Source organism: Dendropsophus ebraccatus, chromosome 8 (assembly GCF_027789765.1).
Source record: "Dendropsophus ebraccatus isolate aDenEbr1 chromosome 8, aDenEbr1.pat, whole genome shotgun sequence".
Taxonomy (NCBI): domain Eukaryota; kingdom Metazoa; phylum Chordata; class Amphibia; order Anura; family Hylidae; genus Dendropsophus; species Dendropsophus ebraccatus.
In genome coordinates, this window is record NC_091461.1 from 118,483,107 (window position 1) to 118,501,351 (window position 18,245).

At 43.7% G+C, this 18,245-nt stretch overlaps 3 protein-coding genes across 3 annotated transcripts in view; all 3 read right to left on the reverse strand.

Moving 5' to 3' along the window:
- Nucleotides 1–13,465, reverse strand: part of STIL (STIL centriolar assembly protein) — a 34,529-nt gene extending 21,064 nt beyond the window's left edge. The window contains exons 1-6 of the mRNA XM_069981574.1: nt 13,276–13,465; nt 11,751–11,836; nt 11,145–11,252; nt 10,025–10,137; nt 8,748–8,932; nt 760–1,007 (exon numbers count right to left, since the gene is read on the reverse strand). Coding sequence (XP_069837675.1) covers nt 760–1,007; nt 8,748–8,932; nt 10,025–10,137; nt 11,145–11,252; nt 11,751–11,833 — 737 coding nt within the window. The 5' untranslated portion in view covers nt 11,834–11,836; nt 13,276–13,465. The remainder of the gene's footprint in view (nt 1–759; nt 1,008–8,747; nt 8,933–10,024; nt 10,138–11,144; nt 11,253–11,750; nt 11,837–13,275) is intronic.
- Nucleotides 2,030–4,924, reverse strand: LOC138798931 (uncharacterized). Its single transcript, XM_069979553.1, has 2 exons — nt 4,698–4,924; nt 2,030–3,915 (listed from the first exon to the last, which is right to left on the reverse strand). Exon 2 carries the CDS (start codon nt 3,431–3,433, stop codon nt 2,030–2,032), a length of 1,404 nt encoding a protein of 467 aa, XP_069835654.1. The 5' UTR covers nt 3,434–3,915; nt 4,698–4,924.
- On the reverse strand, nt 5,107–6,611 carry LOC138798932 (uncharacterized). The gene is made up of 3 exons (XM_069979554.1): nt 6,552–6,611; nt 6,296–6,469; nt 5,107–6,202 (listed from the first exon to the last, which is right to left on the reverse strand). Exons 1-3 carry the CDS (start codon nt 6,609–6,611, stop codon nt 5,720–5,722), a joined length of 717 nt encoding a protein of 238 aa, XP_069835655.1. The 3' UTR covers nt 5,107–5,719.
- Nucleotides 13,466–18,245: the final 4,780 nt, after the last annotated feature.

Consider the following 18,245-nt stretch of genomic DNA (forward strand, 5'->3'; position numbering starts at 1 on the left):
TTTTATAACGATCAGCCTTTAGACGGAACGATACATCATACGGAAAATTCGCTATGCGATCGTTTAAGCCTATCTCACACATAGGTGAAGTCGTTGAAAGACTGTTTACACTGAACGATCTGCGAATTTTTTGCGAACGATCAACGATGATTTGAGAACATGTTGAAAGATCAAAATGAACGATTTCGCCGTCGTTCGATCGTTCGCTGCGTTTACACGTACGATTATCGTTCCGTGTAAAAGGACCATAAGTCTGGTGCGATATCAGCAAAATCTATATATATCAGGGGTAGGGAACCTTGGCTGTCCTGCTGTTCGCAAAACTATAACTCCCATCATGCATGGACAGCCAAAGCTTTAGCTGTCAATGCTTGATGGGAGATGTAGTTTTGCAACAGCGGGAGAGCCCTTGCGATATATCCTTGTTTATACCACATTGTGCAATGTAAAGAACGTAACGACTGGATTAGTGCAGTATTTCGGTATACAATCCCGGCTCTACTACACATTTTGCTGTATCCGCAGGACAAAGATGTCTCCCCCTCCCCCAACTTCTCGAAACTTTGTTTGCACAAACGCTTCGGTGCTGTTGCATTCAATGTAAAAAGAACAAAAAAAAGTGTTCAGTAAATAGAAACAAACAAGTGTTTTAAAAACCCTTGAGAGCGGCGGTCAGGAGGACAAGCATCCGCCGAGGCGCGCGGGTATTATTTGGATTTTTTATTAAAGAACACTCAGAATAAAAAAAAAGACGCTCACCCGCATTTGTGTGTTCCTTGAAGCTGGGCAATATTATTGTGACTGCTCAGGTTCCTGGCGAGGGCGGTGGGGATAATTGGCACAGGCTTTATGGGAGTGCTCTCAAATGTATTCGCCACAGTGACGGCCGCCCAGCGAAGATCAAAGTGAAGATTGTCCATGTTCTCCGAGTAAGTGATATGAGCTCTCACAGTGAGCAATTTGGAGAGATCCAAGGCTTCTTTGCTGTGAAGATGACTCTGCAGACCCTTAAGACAAAAAAACGAGACGAGAATTCCTTTTTCATCTGCAAAACAATACAATTAAAGCTCCGCCGCGGTAATTTCCGCCTCCTTCCTCCTACTTGACATTCAGAACGGACTGGATCGGTCTTGTAGAGAGAGAATGGAACGACTCTCCAAAAAGACAAACAGTAGATCACAGCGATAGTAAGAGGATGGAAGAGCAAATATGACCCCGGACTGTAATAGAGAGAGAATTTATCACCTCATCCTGGGTATCTGTCTACAGCGAGGAGCTAAGAGACTCCCGGAGGGGGGAGATTTAGATGTATATGGCCTGGTTCACACTACATTTTTGCAATCCGTTTTTTTCATCTGTTTTTGCAAAAAACGGATGTATGTACGTGCATCCGTTTTGATCTGTTTTTCCATTGAATTCCATTATAATATAAAAAAAAAAACACGGATCAAAACGGATTAGTTTTTTTTAACGGACACAAAAATGATGTCGACTACGTTTTTGTGTGCATTAAAAAAAAACGGATGTTTTTTTTTTATAATGGAATTTAATGGAAAATTCAAAATTACTAACCTGGTAATTTCTTTTCTTTGAGCCCATGACGGCACCCCTGGAGAGGACCACCTCCTACTCCCATAGGACAGGAAACAGGATACAGGAAATCCCTGGATCATATAAAGAAGTAAACTCCCCTCCATCGCCAGTCTTTACCAAGGACCTAGGAGCGAAGCTCACAAGACACACACAAAAAGAAAAATATATACAAAAAATCTCTTTTTTTTTTTTTTTTTGTGTTTATAAAGAAGTTTACTTTTTCTATATCTATGTAATAAAATTATCACTACTATTATTATTATCCCTTTTTCTTTCCTTTTTTTTTTTTTTTTTTTTTTTTTTTTTTTTTTGGGTGGGATTTAGGCGGGGTGCCGTCATGGGCTCAAAGAAAAGAAATTACCAGGTTAGTAATTTTGAATTTTCTCTTTTCGCCCTATGACGGCACCCCTGGAGAGTAGAATAGGAATATAACCGCCTAGGGAGGGACCACTGCCTGCAAAACACTACGTCCAAATGTTAAGTCTTCGGTGGAAGATAGTTGTAACCTGTAGTGTCTAAAAAATGTATGTGGAGTACTCCATGTGGCTGCCCTGCAGATCTGATCAATGGAAACCGCTGCCCTCTCAGCCCACGAAGTTGCCACAGCTCTAGTGGAATGTGCCCCGAATCCAACTGGTGGTGTCATGTTCTTGACTCTATAGCATTCTCCAACTGCCTGTTTAACCCATCTGGCTATTGTTTGTGTGGAAGCTGACTTGCCCTTGGTCTTACCCTGAAAGGATATAAGCAAGCTGTTACATAATCTCCAACTTTCTGTGACCTTTATATAATGTAAGATAACTCTTCTAACATCCAGACTATGTAAACTTAATTCTTGATCGTTAGTTGGTGTGTTGTAAAATGATGGTAGTATCACCTCCTGAGATCTGTGGAAGTCCGTAACCACTTTTGGAAGAAAGGCTGGGTCAGGAGATAATACGACTCGGTCTTCTCTAATGGTCATGTAAGGAGTCTGTATAGAGAAGGCTCTAATTTCACTTACTCTACGGGCTGACGTTATTGCCAATAGAAAAGCCAGTTTATAAGACAGGAATTTAATACTGCAGTCTGCTAAAGGTTCAAAGGGATTAGCAGTAAGTCCGTTCAAGACAAGGTTCAGATCCCAAGGCGGAACCCTGGACCTGATCGTGGGACACAATCTGGAGGTTGCTTTTACAAATCTTTTAATCCACTGATGTTCAGCTAGTTTATAGTCATAGAGTGCACTGAGGGCGGAGATCTGTACCTTGATGGTGCTAGGCCTGAGGTGCTTGTTTAGACCCTCTTGTAAGAATTGTAAGATTAAAGGAATGTCAGGAGGAGCTAGGACATTAACAGGTTTATTTACAAATTTACAAAATGCTATCCATGTACGTAGATATATAGTAGAGGTAACTTTCTTTCTACTGGCTAGCAACGTGGTGATTACTTCGGATGAAAGGCCTCTGTCTATCAACAATTGCCTCTCAACAGCCATGCCGTCAGGTGAAGGTTCTGAACCTGAGGGTGAAATACTGGGCCCTGGGCGAGGAGATCTGCCCTGTCCGGAAGAATCCATGGGTCTGTCAGAGACATCTTCCTGAGCCAAGTAAACCACACCCTTCTTGGCCAAAAGGGCGCTATTAGAATTATGTGGGCCCTGTCCTGCCTGATCTTTCTGACTACTCTTGGGATTAGTCTGATGGGTGGGAATGCGTACAGTAGGCCTTTGTCCCAAGGCTGGGCTAGTGCATCTAGAGCCCTGGGCTTGTCTGCAGGACATAGGGAAAAGAACTCTTGGGTCTTTCTGTTCTTCCGCGATGCGAAGAGGTCTATCTCCGGTGATCCCCACATTCTGCATATCTGTAGAAATACCTCCTGGCAAAGCTCCCAATCCCCCTGGTTTAGGGAGTGTCTGCTTAGAAAATCTGCCTTCACATTGTCTACCCCCTTCAGGTGAAGTGCCGAGAGGGACAGACAATGTGACTGTACTAGCCTGAACATGAAGTGGGCAACTCTCATAAGTTGTACTGATCTTGTGCCTCCTTGGTGGTTGATGTACGCCACTGCCGATCTGTTGTCTGTTAGTATTCTCACGTTTCTGTCTTTTATTAACGGAAGAGCCTGGGACAAGGAGAAGAATATTGCTCTCAATTCTCTCACGTTTTGTGGGTCCCTGGCCTCCTCTGGGGACCACAGGCCCTGGAATACTTGTGTGTCTGTATGGGCTCCCCACCCCCTGGGACTGGCATCTGTGGTGATGGTCAAAATGTTGTCCAGAATCCAAGGAAGTCCCTTGGATAGATGCTCCCTTTCCTTCCACCAAGAGAGAGATCTGAGAGTCTGTGGAGATAGAGTGAAACAAGAATCAAGAGACTCAGAGGCACCGTCCCATTCACCAAGAATCTGTGATTGTAACACCCTAGAGTGGTACTGTGCCCAGGGAACCGCTGGAATGCAGGAAGTAAATAGACCCAACACCGACATAGCCTTCCTAAATGTAGTAATGGGATTATCAAAAAACTCCTGTGTTCTGGAAAGAACATTTGAAATCTTGCTATCTGGTAAGAAAGATCTCTTAGCTCTCGAATCCAGACATATTCCCAGGAACTGACAATATTGAGAGGGGATCTTATTGGATTTTTCCTCGTTAATCTCCCAACCTAATTTAGACAGGATGTCTTCTACTATTTTGATCTGGCTCTGAAGAGAGATTACTGAGTCGCCGACCAGTAAAAAATCATCCAAATAAGGAATGATAATTATATCCTTTTCTCTGATATGTGCCATAACCTCTGACATCACTTTAGTGAAAACTCTAGGTGCCTGTGAAATGCCAAAAGGTAAGGCCTGGTACTGGAAATGACAAACTGAATCGTTAAGTTTGACTGCTACCCTCAGGAATCTTTGATGGTCCTGGTGGATGGGGACGTGATAGTATGCATCCCTTAAATCTAAGGTGGCCATAAAACAATCCTGTGAAAGATTCAAAATGGCTGAAGAAACTGACTCCATCCTAAACTTTTCGTAGGCTAAAACCCTGTTAAGAGGTTTAAGATTGATAATGGTTCTAAAAGAACCATTGGGTTTCCTTACCAAAAACAGAGTAGAGTAAAAACCCTTACCACACTCTGTCTCCGGAACGGGAACCAAAACCTTCTTCCTGAGTAAGGACTGTACTTCCGTAGAAAGTGCTGTCTGCTTTATGGGATCGGATGATAAATCCGTAATGACGAATCTTTCCCCTGGGGAGGACACAAAAGAAATTTTTAAACCGTGCTTTATTGTATCCAATACAAAGGAGCTATTGGAAATACCACACCACTGTGACCAAAAAAGAGAAAGGCGACCTCCCACAGGGACCTGGCGTCATTGAGCAGGTTTTTTGGTATTGTCAGAACCCTTAAAGAGGAACCCCTTGGATTTCTTGGTGGGCCTCCATTCCTTCCTATTTGTATTAGGATTAGTATTCGTGTTAGGGGCTCTATGTGTGTTCCTACCTTTTCCCCTAAAAAGACGGCTAGACTGCTGCGGGATCAGAGGGAACCCCTTCTTTCTATCCGAAGCCTTCTCGAGAATGTTATCTAAGGCTGGACCGAAAAGCAGGTTGCCTTCACAAGGGACTCCACATAATTTAGATTTAGAGGTGACGTCCCCCTTCCATTCTTTAAGCCACATGGATCTGCGGGCAGAGTTTGAGAGTGCTGCTGAACGAGCGGAGAGTCTAAGAGCATCCGCTGAAGCATCTGATATAAATGAGACAGCATTCTCTAAGGTCTCAAAGGGCTTGAGGAGCTCCTCCGCAGGAGTCCCCCTACTAATCATGTCTTTAAGTTCAGACATCCATACCCCTAGAGATCTAGAGACTGAGGTTGCTGCCACTAGAGGTTTAAACAAGGCAGTGGATGCTTCCCAGTCCTTCTTTAAATAAATCTCTGCACGTTTGTCCATAGGGTCTTTAAGAGTTGCACAGTCCTCAAAAGGTAGCGCATTAAGTTTTGTAATCTTGGCTACCGGAGGATCTATCTTTGGAGCAAAGCCCCAGGAGTTCGACTCCTCATGGTCAAAGGGGTACTTCCTTTTGAACTGAAAAATAATTGAAAAATTAGTTGTTTAGTTATATATACTCTTCTATATCTTTACCTGTTTATCCAAGAAAACAGAAAAAAACACTCACAGCAGCTGGAACAAAAAATTTTCTATCCGGATTGGACCATTCGTGTCTAATCAAGGCCTTAATGTTTTGGTGAATGGGAAAGACCAATCGTTTCTTAGGTGCTAGCCCTCCAAACATACGGTCCTGTATAGTATTAGATTCTGGAACCTCTTCTATACCCATAGTCTCCCTTACTGCTTTAATTAGTGATTCTATATAGTCAGCAGAAGGTAATGGAGTAGCCACTTCTTCCTCCAGACTCTCTACGTTAGATGGGCCTGCTTCTGGTTCGTCTATACCCAGCGATAGGTCCTCATCGTCCCCCAAGGTAGATGGAGGCTGACTGTGAACAGACTGCTCCACCTCAATAGTAGGGGGTATTGGGGTAGCCAAAGGTAACTGAGACACAGGTGCTGGCGTCAGCTCTGGAGGAGAAGCTGTGGTAGTGGCCGGAGTCTGAGAGGGCATGGAGGCCTGAAACCAAAAAATAAATGTACAAAAAGAAAATTTTTTTTTTTTTTTTTTTTTTTTTTTTTTTCGAAAAGGCAAAGAAAAAATTCTACCTACCCTAATTTCCTTCTTTATCATGTTCTTCATGTTACGCATAAAAGAGGGTCCCTGCTCCTCTAGGACTCTATTCATACAGCTACCGCACAGCACTTTAGTGTAAGAGCTACTTAATCTTTTCCTACAAACGGGGCAATCTCTGCTCTTAGCATGACTCTTTTTAGTAGTACCCTCCTAAAAATGAGAAACATGGCAAACTTAGACAAAGGAAGAAGAAAATTCTGCTGGGGAAAATCCCCTCTTACCCACTCCATACCACAGGGGCTTGAATCCTAGCTGGAGTAGACTCTGATAATTCAGCGCTTTCAGCCTCCATAATGGACAATTGAGGTCTTGGAGGTGTAGAAGACTCTCTGCAGCCGTTGTCAGGAACAGTAGAGAAGACACCAGGCAGCAGAAACAAAATACCGCTAGAGCACACAGGAACTGAGCACTCACCTGGCGTCCTTCTCGGCAGCTCTTTTGAATTTGGCGCCGAGAGTCACATGACCGGCTGGCTCCGCCCCCTTCGCCGCGCGCTGAGACGACGTCACCCTCCCGGCGCTCCACCTGAGGCAGGCCGTAGGCCCCGGAAGTTGCCGAACACGGCCAGCAGAGCAACCCCCTCCCAGCATCATCCAGCAGCCATGCCGCAGGGCGCGCGAACGCAGCGCTACGGATCGGGGCACCGGACCACGCCGAGGAGGGCCAGGGGAGCTCCGGGGACCCATATCTGGAGGTGTCGGGGGAGGAGGCCAGACTTGGAGGCTGCTCCCCACTCGGAGCCTGACGCCGCCGGGAAGCCGGTAGGATATTACCCGGTAACCCCCAGTCATTTCTTTCCGTCCAGGGAAGGGAAGGGAAAAAGCCCTTCCAGCTCCTGCTCCCATGGGGACAGGAAACAGAAACTGGCGATGGAGGGGAGTTTACTTCTTTATATGATCCAGGGATTTCCTGTATCCTGTTTCCTGTCCTATGGGAGTAGGAGGTGGTCCTCTCCAGGGGTGCCGTCATAGGGCGAAAAGAGAAAAATGGATGTAACACACGCATCCGTTTTTCATAAAAACGGATTGCAAAAAACGTAGTGTGAACCCAGCCTAATACATGCTGAAAGACTCCCGGAGGTGGGAGATTTAGATGTATAAGGCTAGGTTCACACTATGTTGTTGCAATCAGTTTTTTGTAAAAAAAAAACGGATGGAAAAAAACAGATGCATGTGTGTGCATCCATTTTGATCCATTTTTCCATTGAATTCCATTATTTAAAAAACAAACAAAAAACGGATCCTTTCTTTTTTTTAGGACACAAAAATGAGGTCGACTACGTTTTTGTGTACGTTAAAAAACAGATCTTTTTTAATAATGGAGTTCAATGGAAAAACTGTTCAAGACGGATGCACACACATGCATCCGTTTTTCATAAAAACGGATTGCAAAAATGTAGTGTGAACCCAGCCTAATATATGCAGAATAGTTCTAATCACAGGGTAGATAAAGAAAAGGGGGGAAAAAAAAATCTTACACATTATAGGTTTTTATCAGAATTTTATTGAACCCATGAGAAAACTGCTAATTTTCTGCAAAAAACAGCACCACCCCTGTCCTCAGGTTGTATGTGGCATCACAATGCATCTCCATTGACTTCAATGGAACGGAGCTGCAAAACCTACATCAAAACTAAGGTGGTGCTATTTCTGGAAGAAGGCAGCCATGTTCTTATAAACCTGGATAACCCCTTTTAGGGGGAACAATTAGCAGGTGAGACGAATCTAACCTGCTAATATCTCCCTATTGCACAAGAGACTCTGGGGAGGAAGCCATGTCTCTTAACGTCCTCCTTTGCGCTGTTCCAGTCCAGTTAGTTGTTTGCTCCATCGTCTGGTGAGACCGCTAGAAGCACTGCCCACCCCCGATAGCGCTGATCCGCCAACAGCTGGCCCGCCTCTTTCTGATAATGAATGGAACAGGCTCTCCTAACCAGAGAATTTCCTTTAAGGGGATTTTTCTTTATTAACTGGTGCCAGAAAAGTACACAAATTTGTAAATTACTTCTATAAAAAAAATAAAATCCAGTCTTCCAGTACTTAGCAGCTGCTGTATGTCCTGCAGGAAGTGGTGTATTCCCTCCAGTCTGACACAGTGCTCTCTGCTGCCACCTCTGTCCATGTCAGGAACTGTCCAGAGCAGGAGAGGTTTTCTGTGGGGATTTGCTGCTGCTCAGGACAGTTCCTGACATGGACAGAGGTGGAAGCAGAGAGCACTCACTGTATCAGACTGAAGAGTATACACCGCTTAATGCAGGACATACAGCAGCTGATAAGTATTGTATTGGAAAATAGAGATTTTTTATATATATATATATATAATTTACAAATCTGTTAAACTTGCTGATACCAGTCGTTTTAAAAAAATATATTTTTAGCCAGAGTACCCATAATAAAATGGCCACAATTCAGAAAAGCAACCGGCCTACCTTAAAAGAAGCAGTCAAGTCCTCGGGGGTGTGCAGCACGACCCCTCCTGTAGTTTCCTTTGGACAAATTGTGCACGGCACAGCAAAATCCCCCGGTAAAAGAGCAGATGGAACTTTTCCCACAACACCCGACTTCTCGCGGCCAGGATCAAATCGATCGATTGTTAGCGTTATGCCTTCTTCATCTGGTAGAGAAAACGAGCACAAAAATCGGGATAAGACCTGGTGCTGAGAGCTCCGTACATAGAGCAGTGAACTCCAGCATCTCCTGTCCTTCATTATAGTAGGCTGAAATTTAACCCTTGAACGGACTTGAAATGGATCCCGCGTCCGTCACTGACTGGCTGAGCGGACCTGAGACGTCATGTCTCGGGCCCGCGTCAGACACCAGGAAGCAGCCAGGAATCGGGGACCGGAGCGTCAAGATACGGGACCCGCCGATTGAATCGGGGAGGTGAGTGGACGTACTTTCCCTCAGCCACCTCCTTCCCAGTCCCAGGAAAAAAAAGCCCCCCTGCTGGAGTACCCCTTTAAGTACTGAAGGTGACTCTGTAGTTTCCACTCACCAGTTGCGCTCCAGTGGTTAACCTTGGATTTGTAGTCCTTCAAACTAGTGGAAACTACAGACTTATACTCATTGTGACAAACACGCAGAGGTTATTGTTCCTACCGTAGAATCCCAGAACTTGTGTTTTTATTGCACAACAATATGCAATTTTAATTAAAGGGATAGCTCACCAAAAAATGTTTTCTTTTAAATCAACAAGTGCTTGAAATTTGTAATTTACAGCAGCAAATCCCCATAGAAAACCTCTCCTGCTCTGGACAGTTCCTGACATGGACAGAGGAGGCAGCAGAGAGCACTGTGCCAGACTGGAGAGAATACACCACTTCCTGCAGGACATACAGCAGCTGAGAAGTACTGGAAGACTGGAGATTTTTAAATGGAAGTAAATTAAAAAATATATTTTTTTTATTTTGTGAACTACCATGGTGACCTCTTAATACTGGATATCAAATGAGGTGAGACTATGCTTGGGCAACCTGTTCAAGTCATAACATCCTGTACTATTTTAATTTATAGCAAGTACAAGAAAGCGGCGCAAAAACCTGCATTCACAAGATGAACAGCGCCAAGTTCCTCTGAAATGCACTGCCCCGATGTTGTTCGGTTTTGCAGTAAACCAACGCGCCAATGTTTGCATCAAACACATTAACATAACGGGGTCTTGCAGGTTGATATAAAACAAGATGATGTTAATAGGAAGAGCACAAACCATCATCCACGGAGAACGATCCGAGCAGGAAGCAGGAGAACAACTTCCTCTCCGTCTTGGCGTGACGATAAGACAACCGCAGCGCTTTCTCAGACAGCAGCAGGCGAGGATTTCTAGAATATCATGAAGTAAACATCAGGCACTGCCAGGACATTGTTTTTTTTTTTTTTTAATAAACCAACAGGGGCTGTGATCACAAGCAGTTTTGCAATATACTTTTTTTCTATGTTTAAATCAATGTTATACATCCGGCCACTAGGTGTCTCCCTTTATGTCAAGCTGCGTTCCATGCTCCCTCCACGACAATATTTCGTCTTTTCTCTGACCCAAAAAAGACCAAACACAGGAAGTCCCCGTCCTTTGTGCGTTTAGACATAGGTTGGTATCAATTGACAGACATTTCTGAGCTCACACAGAGCAGGACAAGTCTTCACTGAGCATGTGTATAGCTGCTGCATGTCCACATTCAGTAGCAGAGAATCCTGTCAGTGCTCGCATTGTATGGTCAGCTCTCCTGTCACACAGCACCAAAACCTCTGTAACCACACAGTGACATTAAGCTGACTGACTTGTTACATAACAAAGAGCATTGTCCCCTGGTAAGCTGCAGAGCTGATAATAGAATTAGTAAAAGTTAATATAACTAGTCTAAGGTAATTGCCCTCAGCTGATATACAACCTGCATGATGTACAGGGGTCTCTTGTGTGAGCGCATAAAGGCCGGGACTTCCTGTGTTTGGTCTCTTTTTTTGTGAACAGAGAAAAGACCAAATATCAGAACAGAGGGAGCATGGAGCACAGTTTGGCCGTATGTATCACATTGATTTAAACATTAAAAAAAAACAAAAAAACACTAAATAGAGTATATTGCAAAACTGCTTGCGATCACAATCCCTGTTAATTTCTTGTGACAGGTAGGCCTTAACAGCATCGGTCATCTGGGTGTGAAAATCAACCTAACAGCAGGTTTAAGGTAACATTTAGAGCAAAACCCACAGCCCGATGACACTGAAGTTACTACAAGTCATAGACGCCAGCATTCAATAATACAGACAACACGCAACATCAAACAGGAATGAATCTATCACAGGTGTGATTGGGAATATGATAACATAACTACCTGTAATAGCTGACATGTAATCCTATGGGATCTCCCATGGGGGTGGAATCCCACAGCACCGTCTTAGATGGAGGAAAATTTATGGGCAGCATGCGGGCAGACATATTCCTAAATACAAAGAGATAAAACGTTAAAAACCAACATCTGAAGTCAGGTCAGACAAATATTGCTATAAAAAGAAAAAAAAAAAAAAAAAAAAAGGCAATCACATCCATGCCAGCGAGTGCAAAGTGTTAATAAACACCGGAACAGATGTGGGGGAGGGACAGCAAGTAACCAGGTCTCCATCTGTCTGATCCACACATACAGTGACGCCACCAGCAGGAAGGAGCTGACAACTCAGACAGCTATGAGGATGACAACCTGAAAATACACCTAACCTGCTGATATGTCCCTATAGCGCACGGTGTGCCGAGGATGAAGGGGACTGTGTTACTTTAAGGTTCAGCGCTGGTTTCAAGATATTTGTTCAAGGTTATTTTATATGCTCCATTTTGGAAAAGAGGGATGCCAGGCGATGAGAATTTGTTTTTTATACTATGGGTTTGGCCTGAGACCCCAAAAGATGAGACTGACCCTCTGCTCAGGAGGGGGGAGATCCTTTACCTTATATTAGCCTGGTGGTCACTGGACGTAGGGTTGGCATCCTTATGGTGCTGCAGGTTCTTCAAACTCATTTTTGCGCTCATATCCTAGAAACAGAATATTGTCATTAAAGTCAGATCTGAAGCCGTATTTGTGTCCGATAAGATAGAGAAAGCGTCTGATGATGAAGCCCTATGGCGGCTTATGTCAGTGGTGACCACAGGGATCATTCACGTTCAGCCAAGTGGGCGTACACCATCAATGGAGAGAAGCCAACAAATCTATACAGTGTATGAGCAGCCTTATGTATGGGCTCCATTCACTGCCCATTGCTGGTATACTGGCAAATAATTGTATACCGCTGTATACTGGCTGCAGGGTCATTGAGTTTAAAGGGCTTCTACCACCATAGAGCTGAGAGCAGTGGGTTAGATTGTCGGGACCCCCCAACAATGTCAAGGACAAGGATGGGGCAGCCACTCAACCACAGCTCTATTCATTCATTGTCTATTGGAGTGTAGGAGTAAGCCAAGGGTAATGCAGTGCGATCTTTGGTGCTTCATAAAAAGCAAACGTAGTGGTAGTCAGAAACGGGGACTGCTGCTCCATTTACATTCCCATCCTTGAGATTAGGGGTCCCCATCAGTCAAACCCTCTGCTCCTGACACACGTTATCCTGAGGACAGGGGATGTGTGTCTATAGTGGCAGGACCCTTTCGATGGACCAAGAATAGTTAATAATAATATACAGTATTAATTATATATATATATATATTTTTTTTATGTATCTCCTATCTGTATGTTACGTGTGTGAGTGTGAAAAAAGACTATGTAGCAAGGTTAAAAAATATATATAATTTTTTAAAATTTTAGCTACAGTCACTTTTCACACACACATATATTTTTAACACAATGAAATCCAGTGGCAGACATGTGCCCATATATATATATATATATATATATATATATATATATATATATATATATATAAATAAAAAATTCTCTTCTTCTCCTTCCATTTCAGAACTATGTCAGAGGAATAATTGACTGACCATATGGCAAATACAAGTGCACTAGCTATACATATATACAGTACTTGAGGAGCACTGGCATCTCACACAAACACATGGATCATGCAGTAAACTATTATAGTCACATGACAGTCTATGGGTGAAGTTTGCAATGGCAAAATCAGGAGGTTTCCTAAATGTAAAGAAAAGTGTGTGAACAGAGCCCAATTTTTAAGTGCTACAATTGCTCCTATATCTGTACTAATCCCTACACTTACAGAGCAATATATAGCTACAACAACCTGATCACCCCTATTTTCGGTAACTAATGGTATAACCCAAAGATTTACTATCAGCGGCTGTAGGGACGAGACCACTGTATGTTTAGGTTAGAGGGGGGTCTCAGAAAACATAAACTTGTATAGTACAAAAACCATTTTATATAACGACACTAATATATATTATATATAATATACAGGAATAAAAAAAAAATATCAGGTGCAGATAAAAGCTTCAGTCCGGACCTGGTCACTCACCTGGAGCTCAGCATTGATGCAGTCACCTGTCTGCTCGTTATTCCGCCTCTTCACCACACCTCGGTGCAGTCCTGAGCGGCAGGAGTGGCGGCAGCTCCCCAGGGAGGAGTTTCCGTGATAAACAATGACAGTTACCGGCCCCTCACACCGCACACACACCAGCCGCAACTACGAATATGGCGCCAGCTCGTCCCCTGGGCCCGGGACGCTGCTCCCTCCTCTCAGCCAATCAGAAGCCAGGAGCGAAACTCACGCAGCCAATGGGCGACGCCGCTGGGCGAATGACCAGCCTATCCCAGGGATCTAATTCAAACAGACAACGGCACCAGAGAGGAAGGGATGATTCTGCGCATGCGTCCTAGTGAACGTGGCGTTGGGAGTTGACAGTGAAGTCTCGTATCTTAGCAACAGGAAGACGCTTGATACAATGTAGCTATTAGACTGTCACTGAAAATGTATGAGCTATGGCGGACATAGCAGGAGGTTCTAGTGTGTTCTGTGCTCGTCTCTTCTGTTCCATGAATGAGACACGTGATGGAAGCCACTGATCTTCCTCTTAAAGGGTTTATCCAGAATTAGAAAAAGACATAGCTACTTTATTTTTTGCGAAAACAGCACCACCCTTGTCCTCAGGTTGTGTGTGGTGTTACCATTTATGTCCACTCATTTAAAAGGTACTGAGCTGCAAAACCCAAACTGACTGCAAGAGGGTTTCTGGAAGAACGCGGACATAGTTTTTCTAAGTCTGGATAACCACTTTAAGATAGAAATTACCTGCCAGTATTTCCAGAACTAGCTATATTAATATGGGTTGTATATAAGTGCATAGAGAGTTGTCATTGACTGGGTAGGACCGCCCACTTGACTACTTAGCCTAGAATGCGCAGAGTTGTACGTGAATAAATTATAAGCTATCCTGGAAATTTCCCCCCAAAACTGTACATCCATCTGCTCAGTGTCTCCTGCTCTATAACATGACGCCTGCTGACTGGACTGGATCTCTAATGTGACAGATTCCCTTAAAGGACACCTTTCACCCCCGTGCCGGGGTGAAAGGCTCCCGACCCCCTGTTAGATCCCCTATACTTACGTGATCCCACCAGGTCCCGCTTCCTGAGCCGGTCGGGTCACGGAGATTTCAGCGCCCGAAGCCCGCCGCGCGCTGACAGCAGAGTCAGTTGCCCAGAGAATGAATGGGGAGTCCGATGCTCCGTCATTCTCTGTGGGCATCGGACTCATCTCTCAGTGCGCGCGCCAGGCTTCGGGCGCTGAAATCTCTGTGACCTGACCGGCTCAGGAAGGGGGACCCGGCGGGATCACGTAAGTATAGGGGGATCTAACAGGGGGTCGGGAGCCTGTCACCCCGGCACGGGGGGTGACAGGTCCTCTTTAAGTAGAAATCTCCCTCATAATCTGATGACAGCTCTGGCATACCACCAGACTTCTAATGTGTCTTGCACACACTTACTACATACTTTTTGTTCTAATTTTTGTATATTTTGTTTAAACATCCATTCAAAGGACAAAATATTCAAAAATTACAACAAAAAAATGTAAGAGCTGAACCAGGCATCATCCACTCTTACTGGGTTCACACTACGTATATTTCAGTCAGTATTGTGGTCCTCATATTGCAACCAAAACCTGGAGTGGATTAAAAACACAGAAAGGATCTATTCACACAATGTTGAAATTGAGTGGATGGCCGCCATATAACAGTAAATAACGGCAATTATCTCAATATAACAGCCGTTGTTTTAAAATAACAGCAAATATTTGCCATTAAATGGCGGCCGTCCACTCAATTTCAACATTGTGTGATCAGATCCTTTCTGTGTTTTTAATCCACTCCTGGTTTTGGTTGCAATATGAGGACCACAATACTGACTGAAATATACGTAGTGTGAACCCAGTTAAACTGTATACATTACTTCTGTGCTCTCCCGGTGTTTTTCTGCCCTCTGCTCGCTTCCCAGAGCTCAGAGATCTGTTCTGAGGTTACAGCAGGGGCTCCAGGAAGTAATGTTTACACAATCGTCAGCCATCTGCCACTCATCGCGAATACACATAGCTATTACACATAGCGATGCGTGCCTGGCGACCGATGATTTTAGGTCAGGACCTAAAGACGCATTCAGCCGATGGTCGTTGTCTCTATTACAAGGAGTGTAATAGGGCCCTAAATGGTTTTATCAGTGTCAGTAATTCTCCATCTGTCCAGCCTAAGGTTATGATTAAAATAAAGTTGCATTTTTAGGTATAAAATCCTATCCTCTTCCTCTGGCATGTGATGGGGATATAGACCGGAGGGAGGTTTGTGGGGGTCTAGATGATGAGCCCTTTACTGATCTAGATACAAGAGGCTGCAGTACTGTTCATACCACCGTGTTCCTTTGGCTCCAACCATTATCCCATGACCAGTTGTTAGGTAAGGATCTAATTACATGAAAAGTGGCAAAAAAAATTAAAGGAGAAGTCTGGTGAAAATGTTTTATTAACATATTGTATTGCCCTCCAAAAGTTACAAATCACCATTATACACTTATTAAGGGAAATGCCTATAAAGTGCTTTTTTTTCCCTGCACTTACTACTGCATCAAGGCTTCACTTTCTGGATAACATGGTGATGTCACTTCCTGGATAACATGGTGATGTCACTTCCTGGATAACATGGTGATGTCACTTCCTGGATAACATAGTGATGTCACTTCCTGGATAACATGGCGATGTCACTTCCTGGATAACATGGCGATGTCACTTCCTGGAAAACATGGTGATGTCACTTCCTGGATAACATGGTGATGTCACTTCCTGGAAAACATGGTGATGTCACTTCCTGGATAACATGGTGATGTCACTTCCTGGATAACATGGTGATGTCACTTCCTGGATAACATGGTGATGTCACTTCCTGGAAAACATGGTGATGTCACTTCCTGGATAACATGGTGATGTCACTTCCTGGATAACATGGTGATGTCACTTCCTGGATAACATGGTGATGTCACTTCCTGGATAACATGGTGATGTCACTTCCTGGAAAACATGGTGATGTCACTTCCTGGATAACATGGTGATGTCACTTCCTGGATAACATGGTGATGTCTCGACCCAACTCCCAGAGCTATGCGGGCTGTGGCTGCTGGAGAGTATGATGGCAGAGGGACACAGGGCACTGGAGGGACGCTGAGCATCCCCCTACCATCATCCTCTCCAGCAGCCACAGCCCGCATAGCTCTGGGAGTTGGGTCGAGACATCACCATGTTATCCAGGAAGTGACATCACCATGTTATCCAGGAAGTGACATCACCATTTTATCCAGGAAGTGACATCACCATGTTATCCAGGAAGTGACATCACCATTTTATCCAGGAAGTGACATCACCATGTTATCCAGGAAGTGACATCACCATGTTATCCAGGAAGTGACGCCTTGATGCAGTAGTAAGTGCAGGGAAAAAAGCACTTTATAAGCATTTCCCATAATAAGTGTATATTGGGGATTTGTTTAACTTTTGGGGGAGCAATACTATACTTTAATAACATTTTTTGCCAGACTTCTCCTTTAAAAAACATGACACACAGAGGAGTTGGAAAAAGCAATCGAGGCTTCTGAGTCATCGCTTTCATACACCCAGCTGATGAATAGTCATATAAGAGGTGACCTGCATGTTCTTCCTTGCGGAATATTTTCTGTCTATAAATAGTTGTCACTTTTAATCCACATTTTACACTTAAAAGACGGCTCAGAGAATATTTTTGTATGATACGACTTTCATATGACATTGTATTGTATTGTATATGTAAAACACACAGTTTCCAGCAGTACCACCATGTTAAATTTATAATACAGCCACTAAAGCAGTGTAGGCAGAGTGGGTGATTACCATAAATCTGCTGGGGCTGAGAGATAAGTTGAGCCTGGTATGAGGAACCTGTGTGGGATGAGTGGTGGAGTGCTTAAAAGGGAACTCCGATTAAAATGTTTCTCTTTTAAATCACCTGGTGTCAGAAAATTCGACAGATTTGTAACTTACTTCTATTTAAAGCTCTCCAATCTTGCAGTACTTATCAGCTGCTGTATGCCCTGCAGAAAGTGATGTATTCTTTCCAGTCTGACACAGTGCTATCTGCTGCCACCTCTGTCCATTTCAGGAACTGTCCAGAGCAGGAGAGGATTTCTATAGGGAGTTGCTGCTGCTCTGGACAGTTCCTGACATGGACAGAGGTGGCAGCAGAGAGCACTGTGTCAGACTGGAGAGAATACACCACTTCCTGCAGGACATACAGCAGCTGATAAGTACTGGAAGACTTGAGATTTTTAAATAGAAGTAAATTATAAATCTATGTAACTTTTTGACACTGAGTTAATTTGAAAGATTGAAAGATTTGTTTTTTCTTTTTTTTTTGCTGGAATACCCCTTTAAGTCCATAGAAAGCTGTAGCTCAGTGGCCTGTCCCATTCACATATTTGTGGCAAATGACTGGCTGAGTGGACATCATCTTTCTATGGATAGAAAAGCAGGAAGAGTTGCTAAGATGTGACTGTGGACTTTCAGGACGGACGCTTTTATCCCAGGCATCCACCTTTAAGTGTGAGGAGGAATCAATGGTCCTGGTGGATTGATGAATTGCTACAGTAGGAATTGGCTCCGGTCAGAGGCTCAGATTGTGGCAAATGAGTAATAGAGGCATTATTAGATTTTTTGAGCTGGGGTCAGTGGGGATCACACATTTCTGGCTGTACCCAAGCTATGCTGGAAGAAAAAAATGGAGGCAGGAGACTGTTTTATTCCTGATTTTATATATATATATATATATATATATATATATATATATATATTCTAAGTCAAAACACCATTTCCTTTCCAACAGATGGGACCCTGTGCAATGTCCAGAATGGGGCTCCTAAGTGTTAACTATGAATAAAGCAGCAAGCTGCACATTTATTGTCTGTGCTGGAGGAAGC

Excerpts from the sequence above, each read along its gene's own strand:
- LOC138798931 (XM_069979553.1), bottom strand. The coding sequence starts at position 3,433 with ATGCAGAATGTGGGGATCACCGGAGATAGACCTCTTCGCATCGCGGAA.
- LOC138798932 (XM_069979554.1), bottom strand. The coding sequence starts at position 6,611 with ATGGAGGCTGAAAGCGCTGAATTATCAGAGTCTACTCCAGCTAGGATT. Across the intron at positions 6,470-6,551 it reads CTAGGATTCAAGCCCCTGTG|GAGGGTACTACTAAAAAGAG; the intron begins GTATGGAGTGGG and ends TCTCATTTTTAG. Across the intron at positions 6,203-6,295 it reads TGATAAAGAAGGAAATTAGG|GCCTCCATGCCCTCTCAGAC; the intron begins GTAGGTAGAATT and ends TTTTGGTTTCAG.